This window comes from Ambystoma mexicanum, chromosome 9, assembly GCF_040938575.1.
Source record: "Ambystoma mexicanum isolate Mex_15411 chromosome 9, UKY_AmexF1_1, whole genome shotgun sequence".
Taxonomy (NCBI): domain Eukaryota; kingdom Metazoa; phylum Chordata; class Amphibia; order Caudata; family Ambystomatidae; genus Ambystoma; species Ambystoma mexicanum.
Genome location: NC_090931.1, coordinates 538,837,889 through 538,855,292, shown reverse-complemented (window position 1 = coordinate 538,855,292; position 17,404 = coordinate 538,837,889). Strand labels below are relative to the sequence as shown.

Here is a 17,404-nt window from a genome sequence, read left to right as displayed (position 1 = left end):
CCCGACAGACTACTCCCTGGAAGGGTGGGGAGCCCACACCGGAAGTCTTCACGCAAGAGGCCTGTGGCTAGCGGAGGAGAAAACATTGAACATCGTGTTGGAGATGTGGGCAGTGTTTTGGGCCCTCAAGTCTTTCCTTCCGTCCCTCAAGGGCAAGGTGGTGCGTGTGTTCACGGGAAGAACACAGTTGCCGACTCGGTCAGCAGGGAGCTGCGCTCTTGCCACGAGTGGGAGTTTTGGCAGGACCAAGTGGATCGCCTGTTCAACAGATGGGGCAATCCCAAGATCGATCTATTTGCAACGGAGGACACATTCTCAATCCCCTGGGACATCCTGTTTCTGTATGTGTTTCCTCTGTTCCTCCTTCGACTAGTCAATCAAGTCAGCCGGTCCCGGTGCAGGCTGATCCTCGTCACACCGGCGTCGCCGAGGCAGATCTGGTACCCGCACGTTCTCGACATGTCATTGTCCCCTCCAGTCAAGCTTCCGGTGGTCGCAGATCTTCTAGCCTGAAAAGGAGGCGCAATTCTGCACCATGACCGAGGATCGCTGAATCTTCAGACCTGGCTCCTGCAGTGTTAGCATTCAGGGGTTATGACCTCCCAGCGGATTGCAAGGAGGTGCTTGCCAAGGCCAGAGCTTTGTCTACTCTACAGTGCTACGGACATAAATGGAAGAGTGTGCCGTTTGCTGCCGTGCACTGAAGATCAACCCTCTGCGAGTCACGGCTCCGCAGGTGCTACCGTATTTGCTGTCATTGGCCAAAGCAGTACTGGCCCATGCTTCCATCAAAGTTAATCTGGCGGCTATCTCACACTTCACCAGATCTCCGGGACGGTCGTCATTGTGGTCACACCGTCTGCTTAAGGAATTTGTCAAGGGACTGTTTTAGTTTCCGCCAGTGAGGGCTCCAGCCCCGGCGTGGGAACTCAATGTGGTGCTGACTAGGCTCATGGGCTCTCCATTCAAACCTATGCAGACAGTTCTACAGAAGTTCTTGTCTGGCCATCACATCTGCACGACGAGTGGGTGAGAATCAGGCCCTGTCCCGTAAACCACCTTATTTGACTTTTCATGACACAAGGGTGGTGCTGCGGACGCACCCCTCCTTCATGCCCAGGGTGCCTTCGGACTTTAATATAAACAAGCCCTTGGTGTTGCCTGTGTTTTTTCCTACGCCTTTGTCGCCGGCCGAGAGGACTTTGCACTCGCTGGATGTGGCTAGAGCGCTGAAGTTCTACATGGATTGCACAAAGTTTCCAGAAGACGTTGCATCCTTTCGTGAACTTTGGCCTGGGAACCATGGTAAGGCCATCTCCAAGGCTTCCATTTCCAGGTGGCTCACCGGCTGCATCACCCATTGTCACCGGTTGGCGAACTGACTGTTGCCTGGACGTCCGAGAGCCCATTCGACCAGAGCGATCGCTGCAACTACGGCGTTCCTGTCTGGTGTGCCCCTGCTGGACATTTGCATGGCTGCTACGTGAAGGTCTACTCACACCTTCACGAGATTCTACTGCATCGACAGGGATTCCAGGGAGGAGTCCAGAGTCTGCCAAGCAGTGCTGCACAACTTGTTAGCTTGAAGGTGAGCCTGGTGAGGAGGTAAGAGATGCTTAATGTTGAGCCTTGCCACCTCCCGTGGTTGTGCATGTGTGTACTGCTATGTATTCTTTATTCATGAGCATGTGAATCCATGCCAGACCCCATGCTGGAGAACCTTGAGTATAAGTGGTATTTGAATACTTGTCGTGAATCTCTGTTGCATCTCTACAGCTCACATTTACCCATCTTGAGAGAAGTCTGGCTGCTCAGTTACTCTACCATCTTGTGTAGTACAGACCTATACCAATAGTTGTTTTTTATTGCCAAGAGGACAAGGCTGGTGTATTCTCCCAGAGGGTTATTATATACAGTCTTTCCTAACAGCTACCAAATCGGCAGATGGCTACCAATGGTGGAGCTTAGGATGACGAGTGCCATTGGTTGGGGGCATTATGGCCCAAAGGACACTGATAGGCTATAGAGACAAGCAGTTTAAGTTTAAAGCTAAATTGCTTTCATTTACCTGGGATTCCGAGCCTGACGATGGGGAATATTCATGAGCATGTGACTCCATGAAAGACCCAGGCTAGAGAACACTAGTTACATATAAGTAACTAGTTCCTTATACATGCCTGTCTAAATAGAATTGTTTTGTGGACTCATTGAGGCCCCTGACCCCACTTACTCTCTTGAGAATAGCCTTGACTGCTCTCTACATTTACCTTGATTGAGTTTTGGAAGATTTCTGAGTTCCCTGTTCACTATAACTAGGGTGGCCTCCTCTAGAAATCCATCTAACATGGCCATCTGCAAATTGTATATGCAGCTGATTAAAGATAGCACATGCATGCTTAATACATTGAATACAGTATAAATATACATCCTGCACATTTCAGGTTAATAAGACACTATACCTGAAGTTTAGTCTTTTTCAGGAAACCTGCCTACATTAATTGTCAAAAGCCTTGTTCTTCTGAAATGTTAAGTATCATAAGACATTTTTTTTTGTTGGTGCATTTTGCTGGTGCTTGCTGAAATGGTACTTCTCAATTGTCTTGGCTGGATAAACTGAATTATGGAAAGAAGCCTGCAGTATAATTCATGTCATGCAATTTTTGTAATGTATTTTATACATTTATATAACTGAAATACAGGTTTTATACAGTTTTGTTTGCTCTGCTGCTATTTGAGTGTGTTTAGTGCTAAATGGGTTCATTTTTGTATAGTCTTGTAGACTTGGCCAACATAGACCAATATCAAAACTGCTTTCTGATGGCATAATGAGAGTTGAATCGACAGCAGCAAAGCGCCTCTCTGAAAATCCTGTCACTGATTGGTTCATGCAGACCACAGAAGTTAACAATGAAGCCTTTTCTAAGCTCCGGGTTTATGCACAGGTTTGCAGATATGATCTGGGTATGTATTTTTGTAAATTATGCTGCACATTTACATGTGTACTTTTTATTCTGGATGCTTTAAGCACACACCGGATCTTGCATTTCACTCAACGGAACAAGATTCTCAATATCCATGCACATTGGTAGACCTCAATTGGAGTACATAATTCAAACCATCACTTCTAAAATATTTAGGCTGTCTGTAAAGTAACATTTTAGCTAGTATGGATTAAAAATGGTCTTAATACTGCCTCTACTGATTACATATGAATGCACATTTGTCATTGGCCTTTACTAATTGCAAACACTGTTAGACTCCCATAAAATGCATTTTTTATGCACATGTACAATGAAAATCTGTTATTTTTTATTTCGCAGTCATTCTGTAATTGCATTGTAAATAAGATCTAAAAATGATGTTTTATTTAATATGGTGTTATTTTTGTTTAAGGTCCTTATCTTGCTTCTCAACCTTTGGACAGTTCCTTACTTTCGCAGCCAAATATAGCCTCCCCTATGTGCCAGTCCACGCCCACTCAGTCACAAACCAGTAGCACAGCAAATTCAAGCACTCCGGCATCGACTTGTGTGACGTTGAACAACTCGGTGACATTTGGGTCGAGTGGTGCCATGTCATCCGTTTCTTCAAGTACTTCCACCTCCACAATCTTAGCTGGTGGATTATCAAGCAAACCGACTTCATTTCCACCTTTTGTTAACATGAACAATGGCTCCTCCAATTCCATGCCTGCACAGGTTAATGCAGTTCAGAACGGGCAGGTTGGACAACAAGCAGGGCAAACACCACAGCAGCAACAAAGTCTTCAAGCAGCATGTACTCCAGCAGAAGCCTCCGCGGCTGCTGCTGCAGCAGCTGCTGCCTCTATACAACAAGCAGAAATCTCTGAAAGGTAATAGTTTTTTCTTAATGTGTTCTCTCCCAGTTCGAAATGTAATGTTTTAGAACAAAGGTTGTCTTTAGATCCGATTCAGGAATTAAAATGTGTATGTTTTGTCTGTGCCTTTCTTAATGTAATATGGTAATGTTCCTCTAACAAACTGCACAAAATACCCATACCTTAATTGTGGAGTGGTCGCTAATTATCCCATCTGAGTTTAGCATGCTTTCCATTGATAATTGACTCAAATGATCAGACGATCAACAAAATTAGCTATTCCTATGTGATCGTGTCCTCTTAGCATTCCTAGATTTAGATTTCAGGTTTTTTTCAGGCACCTCCAGATGTATGTAGAAGATTGGAGTTCTTACCAGCCTTGAAGATAAAAAAGCACAAGCTCAGTTCCCGTGATCCATTTTAAATGGTTTTCTTTTAGCCCATATTGGTGGATTGCATAACATTGATTTTTTTGGACGTAAGTTAATGTATGACCATGCTTTGTAAGCATAATACAATTTGGTTCAACATAAATATGTTCATTTCATAGTAAAGATATCCCTGCTAGGGGTTATTGGAAGAGGGGAGTTAGAGGTACTTTATCTTTAACCCAGGAAGTCTATACAATGAGTACTAGTTTCATTGGGTGTTAACAATTGTGCCTCTCTAGTGCTTTGAGGTTTGGTCCAAGGCATGACTTTATGAAAATAAGGACACATATGCTCATACATAAAATACATCAAATTAAAATTAGAAATAGAAATTGAATACTATATTTTGCAAATGCAGATTCAAAGCTGAGTTTTACAGTAAGGAAAATGAGAAAAAATAGTCATGTTTTTGTAAAATGTAAGGCATGTTATAAATTAGCCTTTCGTTACATTGAACATTGATTCAAAATGAAAAAAGCTAGCAATATAAACGTTTTCCTGCAAATTAAAAATGCTCAGTGCTAGGGAGATGTATCATTTTTTATGCTTAAGCCTCTCTCCTATTGAGACCCCAGCACTTTGGCTGGACTTCTGGACCTTTTTCTTTCAATCGTGAATGAATGTAGCCTTTTTTCACTCATTCATTCTTGTGGGCTCTGTCTTTTGGAACTTTATGCTTTGCATTCTATCTGTACTATGTAGTCTGCACCGTAGCGCTTAAACACATCTGTGTTTTTACGTCTGCAGCGCACTGCTCCTTATGGGCAGTGTTGCTGGGGACTCTTAAGGTCCCCCTTTAAGATTCCGTTCTTCGAGTAACTACAATTCTTAAGGAAGTATTCCTCCCAAAACTCTCTAGTCTGAGATTGGCCCACACTCCCTTCAGTGGACTTTTTAGTCATAGACAGTCCTAGCAGTGGTCGTGTTCTACCAACTTTTGTGTCGTTTTATACTGCAGGCTATGTCCATTATCCCGGTACTGCACAATAGGGGCACCCAAGTACCAACTTGGTGCCTCCCTTTTCCTCGCCATTACTAGCGTGGTTGTTCTTTATTATCCCATCTACCATTCTGGGAGGGGGAGGTGTGTGTGTGTGTGTGTGTGTGTGTGTGTGTGTGTGTGTGTTCCCTGCCTAGGCTCAAGAATGTCTGGGCAGGTAGGAAGGTGGGGGGGGGAGGAGTGCCTGAATAGAACCAGCACCCACAGGGGGTTTGGCTGTCCTGATTTGACAGCCAAACGCCCCTTTCTGTAAAATGCTAAGAGATTGCAGATGAGTGTATGCTGGAAATGTATAAAAGGTGAGGCTTCTGGAGCGAAAAGCAAGTCGACCACTTGACGCTGAAGTAACCGAGCAAGACCACGACCAGAGATGCCTGCAGACCCTTTGCAACACTATGAAGCGACCACTGCTATCCTGACCCCCTTTTCTGTCCAACAGAAGAGCTACGAAGAAGACTCCTCCTTCCCTTTGGCTGGTACGAACAACTAGTCTCAAGACGAAGTTTAAATTGAGCCATATCCTGAGGTCCTAGGAGTTTCCAGAGCTACAGAACCCCACTACCAGGAGACCCGCTGCCCATTTGGAGTGCATCGTTGTGGAAAGGTCAAATTTGTTCAACTGTTTGCTGACTTAAGGACACTCCAGAGATTCCCCCCCCCCCCCCCTCCAATCAGTGTGGGACTGTAGGAAGCGAAGATTGACTGGGCGATCCGTATGCTCTGGTGCTGCAGAAAAGACACCAAAACCACAGAGTGAACCAAGAAGTTAAAGTCGTGCCCCAGGTCCTCCCTCGAAACTGTTGCTCAGAGACTGTTGTGTAAGAATTGATGCAGTCACACTGTGTGAGACAACACAACCCTTATCGGCTTGGTCCTGGGTAACCCACCTTTTGGTGAAGGTCTGTACTACACAAGTTAGTAGTGTGACTGGGCAGCCAGGCCTATCTCAAGAGGGATACATGTGTGCTGCAGAGCTGTTCAAATGACATCCGTAAATACAAGTAGCCAAGGTTTCTGTTATTTAATATAATTTTTTTTTTTTAAATGAGCATTCTTTAAAAAGGTAGTTTTTTGTAGCCATGTAAATGGGCTTTAAAATTACTTTTCAGAATCAAAACAAGTTGGTGGATAAACTTTGGCTCTGATTCTTGTACAATTCCTACACCCTGAGGTGACTTCAATCACAAGGACAGTAATGGCATATATCACACTAGTAAACTTTGCAGATTCTGAGGTTGTAGAAAGGAAAGGTTGGGGAAGGAAAAAGGAAAGACAGTTTCTCAGTATCTGAGGACAACAAAATCTTACATTGAAATCTAGATAAACCTTTCCCAGCAGTAACGGTATACAACAAGCTACCACCTATGAGGGACAAACGGTATCAAAGTCAATAGACTAGCAAAGTCTTCAGGGATCCGGGACAGCCAATTATTTGAACCAGTCTATGGATCTGATGTACTTCTTAGATCAAAGTCTTACACAAACGAAGAGTTTTTATAAAAATCACTTGTAGGGGCACAAGCTGTGTTAAGCCTGTGAGAAGTGAGTTGAAAACTCTAAAAGGTAAGCCAGTGCAATTCTCAACTGAGAAGAGTGCGGCTAAAAGGCAATAAAGTACCCCAAGACTAAACGGAACCTATGGTTTGAAGAAGAGTGGTCAAGCTGGATTCTGTATTGCTACAGTGGTGCAGACCCTTGTTCCTGATCCTCAGTCGTGGGGACAAGAGGGAGGACATCTGAAGGGCTCCTGCAGCAGTACTTGCGAGGTCAGCAGCTAAGGGCGCTTTTCGGTTCAGCAGAATTTTGCGGTTTCAGCGCTTAGCAAACAGCACTGTTGCAGATCTTGGCCACTGGTTGGACTCTTTGCTCCCTTTATCCTGCACTCTGGTGAGGGGACTCTGCTTCTGGAGGCCCCTGGATCTTCTAGCCGGATTCATTCTGCGGCAGACGTTGCACTCGACGATGGGGCACTCGACACCTGGCATTGTGCTTCCGAAGCAACAGAGAGGCAAGAAAGTCTGGGATGGTGGAGCAGTGGAGTTCGTCTCTGGGTTAGTTGGTCCCACTAACCCAAGGGGAGAAGTCGTTCCGTCCGGAGTTTCTCGATCAAGGTGAAAAGGGAGTTTCAGCACAGCAGCAGGGCTTCACCGGGAAATTGAAGGGTCCAGGGGGCTGCAGCAAGTTTCGTTCACGGTTTCATCGGTTGTTTCTCCCAGTGGTCGACTCTGCCTGTAGGTTTTAAGCAGGTTTCTTCCATTAATGTACAGCCTAGGCTGTCAATCGCACAGCAGGGTGGCTGTCCTAAAAGGACAGCCAATCGGAACTAGTTGCATTGAGGCATTCCTAGAGACAAAAGACTTGGGAGTTTCAGGACCCTTACTCACATCCTGTCCTTCCAGGCACACTGGAGCCAGGTGTGAGCTTCAGGGTTCAGGGCTGAAGCCTGCCAAAGGCAAGACAAAGGGCTCAAACCTGTCTCGACACAGAGTAAAACCCAAGAAAGGCCTCAAACAGAAAATGGCAGAAAAAAAGACTGGGCCATTTTCACAAAAATGTTCACCCATGGGTGCTGTACTGCAGCTGAGGGTTCAGCCTGCAGTAAAAAAGCACAATGGTAGGAAAAAGTGAACCACTGACACAAGCCATTTAAAGTAGTGAGGGTAACATAGAAATGTTAAATAAAAATGTAGGCTAAAGGGCTACTAGGTAACCCCTCAGCACTCCACATAAGATGGTGTGTGCTGGACCTACAAAGAGAAAAGGTCAGACAACTCAATTTCACTTCACTTTACTGTTCTTGGGAACTGTAGTTCACACAAGAAAAGGTAGTTAAACCTTATGAGATCTCTAAAGGGATTTCTCTGTGACACTGCACTGAAGGTGCTGTCGACCTACAACAAGCAGATGCCTATGGAGTTAATCAGACTCCAAAAACAGTGAAAACACAATCCAATCGGGCAAAAACACATGAGTGAGAAAGGTCTCTCACTCCATGGTTAACATTAACAAGTCCTTAAGACAAGCAAGAGTTCAGGGTCTCTAAGGTTGAAGGGAATTGGCACAGAAATTAGAATTCTCCCCAACAGCGACCCCGTCCATTGTCCTATCTTCAGTAATCTGAACAAGGACTCTGAAGGTTGGTTCCAGTGCTGCAACATGGCAGAGCATTGTGCATAAACATTTTCTTCGTAAACAAAGGGTACTGTGGGGAGAAAGGTATTGCTTACCTGATTCCGAGAAGTCGCTCCAGAGCATTGGAGTGCACCTAGAGGTGTCCAGGGTCACCCCCTCTTACCTCTGACTCATGCCGCTGCTCATCTCTTCCGCAAGCCCTTTTGAAGGTCTCCCTGTTAGTTAACGTGCTGCTTCTATAACAGTAGACTGGAAAAATGTACATAAACTCGTATTCTACTGCTTGTCAAGACTTTGAGCCCTCTCTGAACTGCCTTTAGATATGGTTGCGTTTTGGGACTTAAGACTTATTGGGCGAAGAAACCCTCTCTAGAACCTTGAACCAGGTTAACGTTACACTAACCTTTTTTCTCCATTTAAGTGAGTTTACTATGTGTTTGCAGAGTGAATGCATTACTGTATGAACGGTTGAATTCTGTGGGTGCCTGTAATAATCTGTAATACGACAACATTCTCTTTTCCCTTTCTAATGTTGCTAAAAATGTAACCGCAAACAAACAAAAGTGAAAGTGCCCTTTGAAGTGTATTCTGAAGTATTCCAAAGTGTTCTAGTGTTAACGTCTAAAGTATTGAAAGTGATTCTGTTGTGTATATAATCTATAATTTTATATGAATTATATGTTTAAGAGTTTCTTTGGTGTGCATATCCAACTAAGGTTCAGTGTACTTGGCTGCAGCTCACATCTTCCTCTTAAAATAAGCCTGACTGCTCTGCCACTCTTCCAAGCTACCAAGTTAATACACACTGATACTAAGAGTTGGAGATCTACAAACCACTGGGATAGCTTAATAAAGTCTTAATACCAGTAGGACTTTGGGAGGAAATAAAACCTAACTCAGTATGCAGGAATTGTTGAATTGCCAACACCAATTGTACCAGGTATACAATATTGAGTTCTGGCGCAGGTAGTTGGATGGTAGTAAAGTGTTTGGAAATAAAACTTTAATGCTGACTGATTTGTCCACATGAGAATTGAATAGTTGTGCGATGTCTACTGCAATGCCACAACTGGCCACAGCTATTTCTTGGTTTGTGTTCCTTAATCGAGATTGTGTGTAACACAGAGAAAATGGTTTCTAAGAATATTTACTGTTAACTCTATAGTTGTGATCTACCTAAATAAAGCTGAGTATTTGGGCCATAGTCTTAATCTGTGACTCGGTCCCTTTACTTTACTTTCTCCACTCTTTGTTGCATACCGTTCTCTCCCCAATGGCTCCCTAGCAAGGTGCCCACTAGCAATGAAAGTCTGCTAGTGTCCTTGGGAAGTCCCTAAGACTCTGGTCCATATGCCCCAAAGTGAAACTTGCAAGCTGATTGGGAACTATATGTATCATTTTAGCAGACTTCAAGCTATTGCAGTCGCTTTGCGGTCTAAGAACAAAGATGTAATCCTTGCAAGTCCCGATTAAACTTTCAACCAGTATGACTCCTCAAGAGGGCTGGTTTTACATGGGTAGGTATGGAAACAATTGTGTGATACATATGGTCTCTTCTACGGGTTGGGAGCTTGGAGTAGCCATGACCAGATTGGAAAGAATAATTCTGGGATTCGCTGCTTGAATACGCAGCCTGAGTTTTCACAGAAAGATGCATGAAAAGTTTGAATGTGATGAACATTGCCAATTGGGTGGCTGACAAATATTAGAAAGTGTATGCCTTTTCGGAAGCTGTACGTGCATCAAACTGCCAACAACTTTATAGGAACATGGATGTCTGCACCATACTTAAGTCAATCGCTGGGACCAAACCCCTATTTTAGTAACTCTAAACTGTACGTTTCCAGAGTTGGGTAATTCATCATCCAAAAACTCTATTCCAGCAAAACTACTTTCCTGTAACCTACTGTATTTTCATTTCGGTTAAAGAATGTTTTGCTGTATATTTTCTGTGCCCTTACGATGCGTTATTGCATGTTGGCACCTATCGGGATGAATTTCTAAGATCAACCCTGGGGGTGGTTTTTGCGAGGCCAACCTATCATGGTGGACTGGAAAGCCACTGAAGTTTAGCCACACCTAATCAAGCATTTTGGTGATTACACCCTGACCTATGTTCTATGGTAAAATCAAACCCCTGTAAGCCAATTGGCCATCTTAACAATTGGGATGTTCACCTTTCATCTGCATTAACCATCTCAAGGGTTGGTGGTCTGTTTGAATTACAAAAGTAGATACATACAAGTATGGTCTAAACTTCTTCAAAGACCACACAATAGCAAAACATTCACTTTCTATGGTTGCCCACCTTGTTTCAGGGTCCTTCAGTTTTCTACTGATGAAGCAGATTGGGTGTTCCATGCCTTTCTCATCCAGCTGACCCATAACTGCACCTATACCTGTATTGGAAGCATCTGTCTGTACAATAAAGGATTGGTTGTAGTCAGGAGCTCTTAAGACTGGAGCTTGACAAAGGGCTTGCTTAAGTCCTTCAAATGCTTTGGTGCACTTGTCATTCCACCTGACCTTCTTGGGGAATTTGGTTGAGATCACATTCAAGGGAGAAGCTATGGTCCCATAGTTCTCAATGAAGTTCCTTTAGTACCCTGTGAGACCTAAAAAGGCTCACACTCGGGTTTGAGTAGTAGGGGTGGCCCAGTCCTGTACAACTCGTACCTTGCTATGCAATGGCCGTATTTAACCTCCTCCTACCTCATGTCCAAGGCAGACCACTTTACTCTGACCAATTTGAAACTTACTTTACTTTATGGTCAGAATGGCCTGTTGAAGAGCCCGCAATACATATCCTAAGTGGTCAATATGTTCCTTCCAAGTAGGGCTGAACACTGCAATGTCATCAAAGTATGCCATGCAGAAGTCCTCCATCCCATTCAGAACATGATGCTACATCCTTTGGAATGTAGCAGGAGCATTCTTTAGTCCAAAAGGCATAACCTTAACTGTTAGAGGCCTCCTAGGGTTGAAAATGCAGTTTTCTCCTTGGCATAGTCTGTCAGAGCGATTTGCCAGTAGCCTGATTTTAGGTCAAATGTACTGAGGTACTTGGCTAAACCAAGTTTGTCCACCAGCTCATCTGACCTAGGTAAAGGATGGGCATCAGTCGTGGTGACTGCATTAAGAGCTCCATAATCCCCACAGAATATCAACTCCTTGGATGCTGCCTTTGGCACTAGTACAACTGGACTAGCCCATGGACTTATAGATGGCTCTATTACTCCAACATCATGCATCTTCTTGACCTCTTCCTTTATCTGGGGTTCTTACATGGTCTGACATCCTGTAAACCCTGCTTTTGACAGGTAAACAGTCACCAGTGAGAATCTCATGGTGTTAAGAAAACAGAGGGGCAAACTGAAATAACAGAGCTTTGCACTCCTGTTGTTTCAGTGTCAGATCAGAAGAGAGATTAACTCCTATCTTCCCATCTAAAGGTTTTTCCCTGAGGTCAGGTAGAGGCATACTCTCATGCTCCTCTTGAGCAGAGGCTAGAAGCAAAGCTGGCAGCTCTGGTCTAGAGACATAGGCGTTTAGGTGATTGGTGTGAAAGACCCTGGGGGCTTCCTTAGGATTGCCTAAATCCACCAAATAATTGACCTCCAAGTTTTCCCACAACCTTGAAGGGTCAATCCATTTGTCTTGTAAGGCCCTCTGCCTTGTAGGTACCAAAACTAGCACTAACTGGTCTTGAATAAACCCAACCATATTGACCTTCTGGTCATGCCAATGTTTAACTAGAGCCTGGCCTGCTTTAAAGTTATCTGAAGCTTCTGTCATCATGTGTTATTCTCCACCGGAGACCTAACAACTAGTCAGTGACTCTCACTGGCTGGTGGGAAGGAGCACTCTCCAACCCCTCCTTGATTAGGGCCAATGGGCCTCTAACCGGATGACCATAGAGAAGCTCAAAGGGACTGAATCCAACCCCTTCTTGAGGGACTTCTCTATAATCAAAGAGAAGGCATGGCAATAGAAGCTCCCACTTTCTTCTAAGGGGTTCTTCTAAAGCACCTATCATACTCTTAGTTTGATTAAACCGCTGTAACAACCCATTGGTTTGGGGATGGTAGGCTCTTGAGAACTTGTAGGTCACTCCAGTTTTTCCACATGGCTTGCATGTAGTGGGACATACAATTGTTCCCCCTGTCTGAGATAACCTCCTTAGGTAAACCTACTCTTTTAAAAATACAAAGTGGGGCCTTAGCCACTGCCTGAGTTACAGTCCTCATAGGTATGGCTTCAGGATACCTGGTAGCATGGTCTACCACAACCAATATAAATTGGTTGCCTGAAGATGTGGGAGGGTCTAAGGGACCAACAATGTCTGCTCCTACCCTCTAAAAGGAGACTCCCACCACCGGGAGCGGCACCAAAGGTGCTACATTCTTGGCTCCACTCTTGCCAGATGTCTGACCAGTGGGACTGCTTCTACAGAACTGATCTACATCAGACCGCATCTTGGGCCAGTAGAAGTACAGAGCAATCCTTTCCTTGGTCGTCTTAAAGCTTAAGTGACCTGCTAACGGAATCTCATGGTTTAACTGTAGAAACTGGGGTGTCCCCTCCTGAGGCACTACACGTCTTCTGTAGTCTCCTGAGGTAGACTCAATAGGTTCACTGTAGAGAAGGCCATCCTCCCAGCACAACCTGTGCTTCCCTGGCTCTTGCCCTTCCAGCTGTGAAGCTGCCTGTTTGCGAAGACCTTCAAGAGTAGGACACTCTTTGACCTCTGCTGAAGTCTGCCCTACAGGGGCCACCTTCTGCAAGCAAAGTCTGCAGCTCAGGATGGTCTTTAGGATCCAGATCTCCAACAGGAGGAAGGTCTTCTTCCAGCTCGGTCATCAGTAGCTGATTACCATCTTCTGGTTGAACCTCACACTCGGCCTCAGCTGATGGAGGAGTCTCAGGTGCGACTGTGGACTGTCCTCTTGTGGATGTCCTGGTTTGATGCACAGGAGTGTTACTTTTCTTGTTTCCTGAGACCTTGGGTTTCCCCTTTCTCTTTCTTCCTGGAAATATAGGTTGGCTCTTCCTGTGTACAGAGCGTTAAAGGTTCCTCTAACACCCCACCGGGAGTCATTTAAGGTGAGCTCTCTGGCCTTCCTAGTCTGCTCCTGCTTCCTTTTATTGGGAGGCCTGGGTATACTTGATAGAACTCCAAGAGTTAAGTCATTTCCCAGCAGGACTCTCCCATGCACCTGATTTTGTACACTGACAGGTGGTATTAGTCATTTTGTTGCACTGGATGAGAGCTGGTAGTATTGGAACCATCTGGATAGGGCCTCCAGCATGCTTAGTGGAGGCCTTTGGGTGCCTTAGCAACATCTTAGCAACATCCTCAGGTTTGAAAAAGGTTTCATCCACCACTGTAATGCTGGCCCCAGTGTCTCTAATGGCAGGTGTTTCCTGACCAATTACATGTACACTGTCCTTGTAATATTCTTTTGTGTTTTCTGGTATAGAATTATACACATCCAAATCCTGCTGTTCCCACAGACCTAGGCACACTAAACGAAACACTGGCTGAGACTCCAATAATATTTATTTATTGTGATATAGTTTAGATTATAAACTTTACACAAACCTTTGAAATAACTAAATAATACATGATGCAAATACAAATCTAGAGAAAACAAATGTCATAGAAAAGAACATAAAATCCTTAAACACATAATCATATGTTCAACTCTCAATTATCTATATAATATAACATTTTCTTGATCAGTATCTTAGAGTGTTATGCTCAGGCTAACTTCAACTCTCAGCCAGATGGTACATAGGTCTGTCAACAGGCGCATACTATTGGAGTTAATACAATGATGCCAAAAGAGGTCGTCCTTGATGTACTTGTTATCATGAACGTAACTACCTAGGAGAAGATTGAATGTACTAGCCATTTCCAGGCTTTCAGTCAAAAGGTGCTTTGCCGTCTCCAGCTGATCTTGTGCTTTGTATAGACCGCATGTTCGCAGTTCGACAGCATTCTTATCTTTTCTCCCCGTGATCATAATAGTGGGTAATTGCTCCAATCTGAGCAATATAATAAACGGTCTAAGTCTTGCTGATGGGTAAATGTTCAGATATCTCTGCGGTTTCTTAAACTCATCCAATCTGTACTGCACAAATTGATAGCTTTTTAAACTCCTTAGGTGTTTGTAGTTCTCTAACCAATCCCAGAGATATACTTGTTTACTCAAAGCCCTTTGTGCCTCTCCTGAATAACAACCGTCCCTACATTGCAAACCTATTTCATAAAACAGTTTAGCCATCTGACTAATGGTTGTACATACAGAGTTCTCGCTAGCCGTTTCCTGGTTGACAGCTGTTAGCAATCCATTGCTTGTGTCTCGAGTCATTTTTAGATATGAGGCCTGCTTCTTAAACACAGAGGCCTTTAAAGAGATCAGGCCAAGCTCTAACCTGATTATGGCCATTGGAATACTGGGGGGTAGGCCAAGAATACAACGCCAGAATCTCCCTTCAATCAACTGCAGCCACTTTAGGTCAATCTCAAGAAGGGCTTCCAGCCCGTATGTTATGGCCAGAGAGAAGGCTTGTACGTAAAGTTGGCAAGTGCCCCATAGAGTAAAACGGCCCTGCTTGACAGTAAACCTATAGAACAGGGCAGTCAGTTGTGCTGCTCTAATGATACGCGTTTGTAATCGCCAGTGACTTCAGAGTCCATGCCCAGGTATCGATATTGGGGAACGTAAGAGATGCTCACTAAGCCTACCGTAAGCTGCACACAAGATGCTTTCTTATTTGTATATCTCACAACCTTCGTTTTCCCCAAATTGATACGAAGGCCATTCACATCTGCATACTCCCACAGGGCAGCCGCCGATCTACGTATCCCACTAATGGTGTAGTGAAATCGCCAAATCGTCCGCATACGTTAATACGGGACAAATGGCTTTACCAATTTTAGGGGGGCAGTTATTTACAGCAGGTATTGCTTCTGGGATGTCGTAAACGTATAAGTTGACACAGCCTTGTTTTACTCCCCTATTTTGGGAAACTTTAGCTTTAGTATGGTCGTCTTTGTCTAACTTCAGTTTTACTGAATTATCTTGATGTTAAAGTCTGAGATAATATAACAAACCTTCAGGGCAGCCCATTAGTTTCAGTTTCCGCCACAAGCGGCTTCTAGGGATGGAATCGAAAGCTTCTGTGAAGTCTATATATAAGGCATAGTGGGGCAGCCCCCCTCTCTTTGCTCTAGATCGTAATAGATCCATAACCATGATATTATGGGAGGTAGAGTATCCCTGTCTAAACCCACTTTGAAATTTGGACAATATACCGGAACCCTCTGCCCATAGTTGGAGCTCTTTTAGCAAAAGTGAGGCAAATATGTTCCCCGTGGCATCTAACATTGAAAGCAACCTATAGTTGTTTGGTTCAAGTCTATTTCCCTTTTTAAACACAGTGATTAATATCGCTGTTTGCCATGAACAGAGTTGTTATCAATGTCTTCTAAATTTGATGAGCTCAATGGGCCATTTTCGCAGTTATCTGGTATAGTTTCCTCAATAGTGGTGGAGTTTGTCAAGGGGTGGATTTTGTGGGAAAAATTTGGTAATCACACCTTGGTTTGCGGGAATGGTATTCTTAGATTTCTTTTTAGACTTTGTTTTTTCCATATCACCCTCCTTGTTGGCTGGGCTCTGGGTTTTTGCCGTCTCCTTAGCTCTTCTTAGATTGTATTTGGTCTGATTCCGCTCTTTTCCTGATTGCATTTGGACCGACCAATTAGTTATCCCCTTACGGTAGGCCAGTAAAATGTCCTGGGCGGTTCGCCTTCTACAGGCTGTCGATCTCGACTTACTAGATTCTGTCCAAAGGGCTCAATTTGCCAGGACCCGCTTCAGTTCCACAACAGAATCAGACACTAGACCTGCAGTCTCCTGGTGTTCTTGCAACACCTACCAACTCTGCAGGTGTGCAGGCTCAGTCTTTTTGGTGTATATTGTCCTGCGTGTCAAAAAATCCCAGATTTGTTCAATTTAAGTTCAGTTTTCTATTCAGTCCTGCCTAAGGGATTCTTATAATCCCCCCATATTTCAGCATGGTCACCAGCAATTTGCTGGTACTGGTCCAGTAGCCACAGTGGGGACAGGGCAGAGTGAGGTAAGCAGTCCTGGCTGTCTCTTTAAGGCATCCACTTACACCCCCCAGATGGTAACACCCACCTCTCGCCACTAGATACCAATAATGGCTATATTAAGAGGGGAGGCAGATGGGGGAGGGGGACAAAAGGGGAGGTGGGGGGAGGAGGAAAATGCTCTGTAGCAGTACAGTGGCCAAAGTACTACTACTGGTCGGAACCCGCTTCCAGGCTGCTTCGGGTCTGTACACAGTCCTAAACCATCAGAACCCGGAAGCAAGCCCTTACCTTAATCTACGAGGTCTGTGATCCAAGGTCCGCACTGTTCAAGGTCGCACCTTCCCTCCCCCCCCCTTCCTCCGGCAACCCGACACTGCGCTCCAAGAGCGCCCTCAGGGCTTCGGGTTTCTGGATATTTTCAGCCAGCCAGACGCGTAACCACCGAAGCACAGCTCTCGCGTCCCGCAGCTGAGTAAAGGACCTTACACGGGTCACTGATCACGTTACGATCGTCAAGTCGCACTGTGTACGCCACGCTGTGTAAGCTACAGCCGCATCCGACAATCCAAAAAAATGACTCCAATGGGATCCTCAGCCAATAGATGAGTTTCCACTTCCCATATGAACTTCTCCCTCAGGGATGAAGGCTAAGGAGGCAGTGTGGACCGCTGATGGTTTACCCTTGCATCTTGGATCCCCTTTCACGTGGTCAAGACCCACAGGCATAACATTTACCAAATGTTTTCTGGAATGGGGTTTTCTATTGACCTCCCTCTGGTTTGGCACCAGAGGTTACACTAGACTGACCTGGTTTCCCATGGTATTTACCCTTTTTCTGTTTGTGGCCCTCCTTTGGACGGGAGGTTTTAGAATTATCT

General features: G+C 44.6%; 1 protein-coding gene across 1 annotated transcript in view; it reads left to right on the top strand.

Moving 5' to 3' along the window:
• The window catches only part of MED13 (mediator complex subunit 13), a 1,760,496-nt gene that overhangs the window by 1,305,550 nt on the left and 437,542 nt on the right, over nucleotides 1-17,404 (top strand). Inside the window, exons 19-20 of the mRNA XM_069615091.1 lie at nucleotides 2,772-2,961; nucleotides 3,394-3,853. Of these exons, the coding sequence (XP_069471192.1) occupies nucleotides 2,772-2,961; nucleotides 3,394-3,853 (650 nt within the window). The remainder of the gene's footprint in view (nucleotides 1-2,771; nucleotides 2,962-3,393; nucleotides 3,854-17,404) is intronic.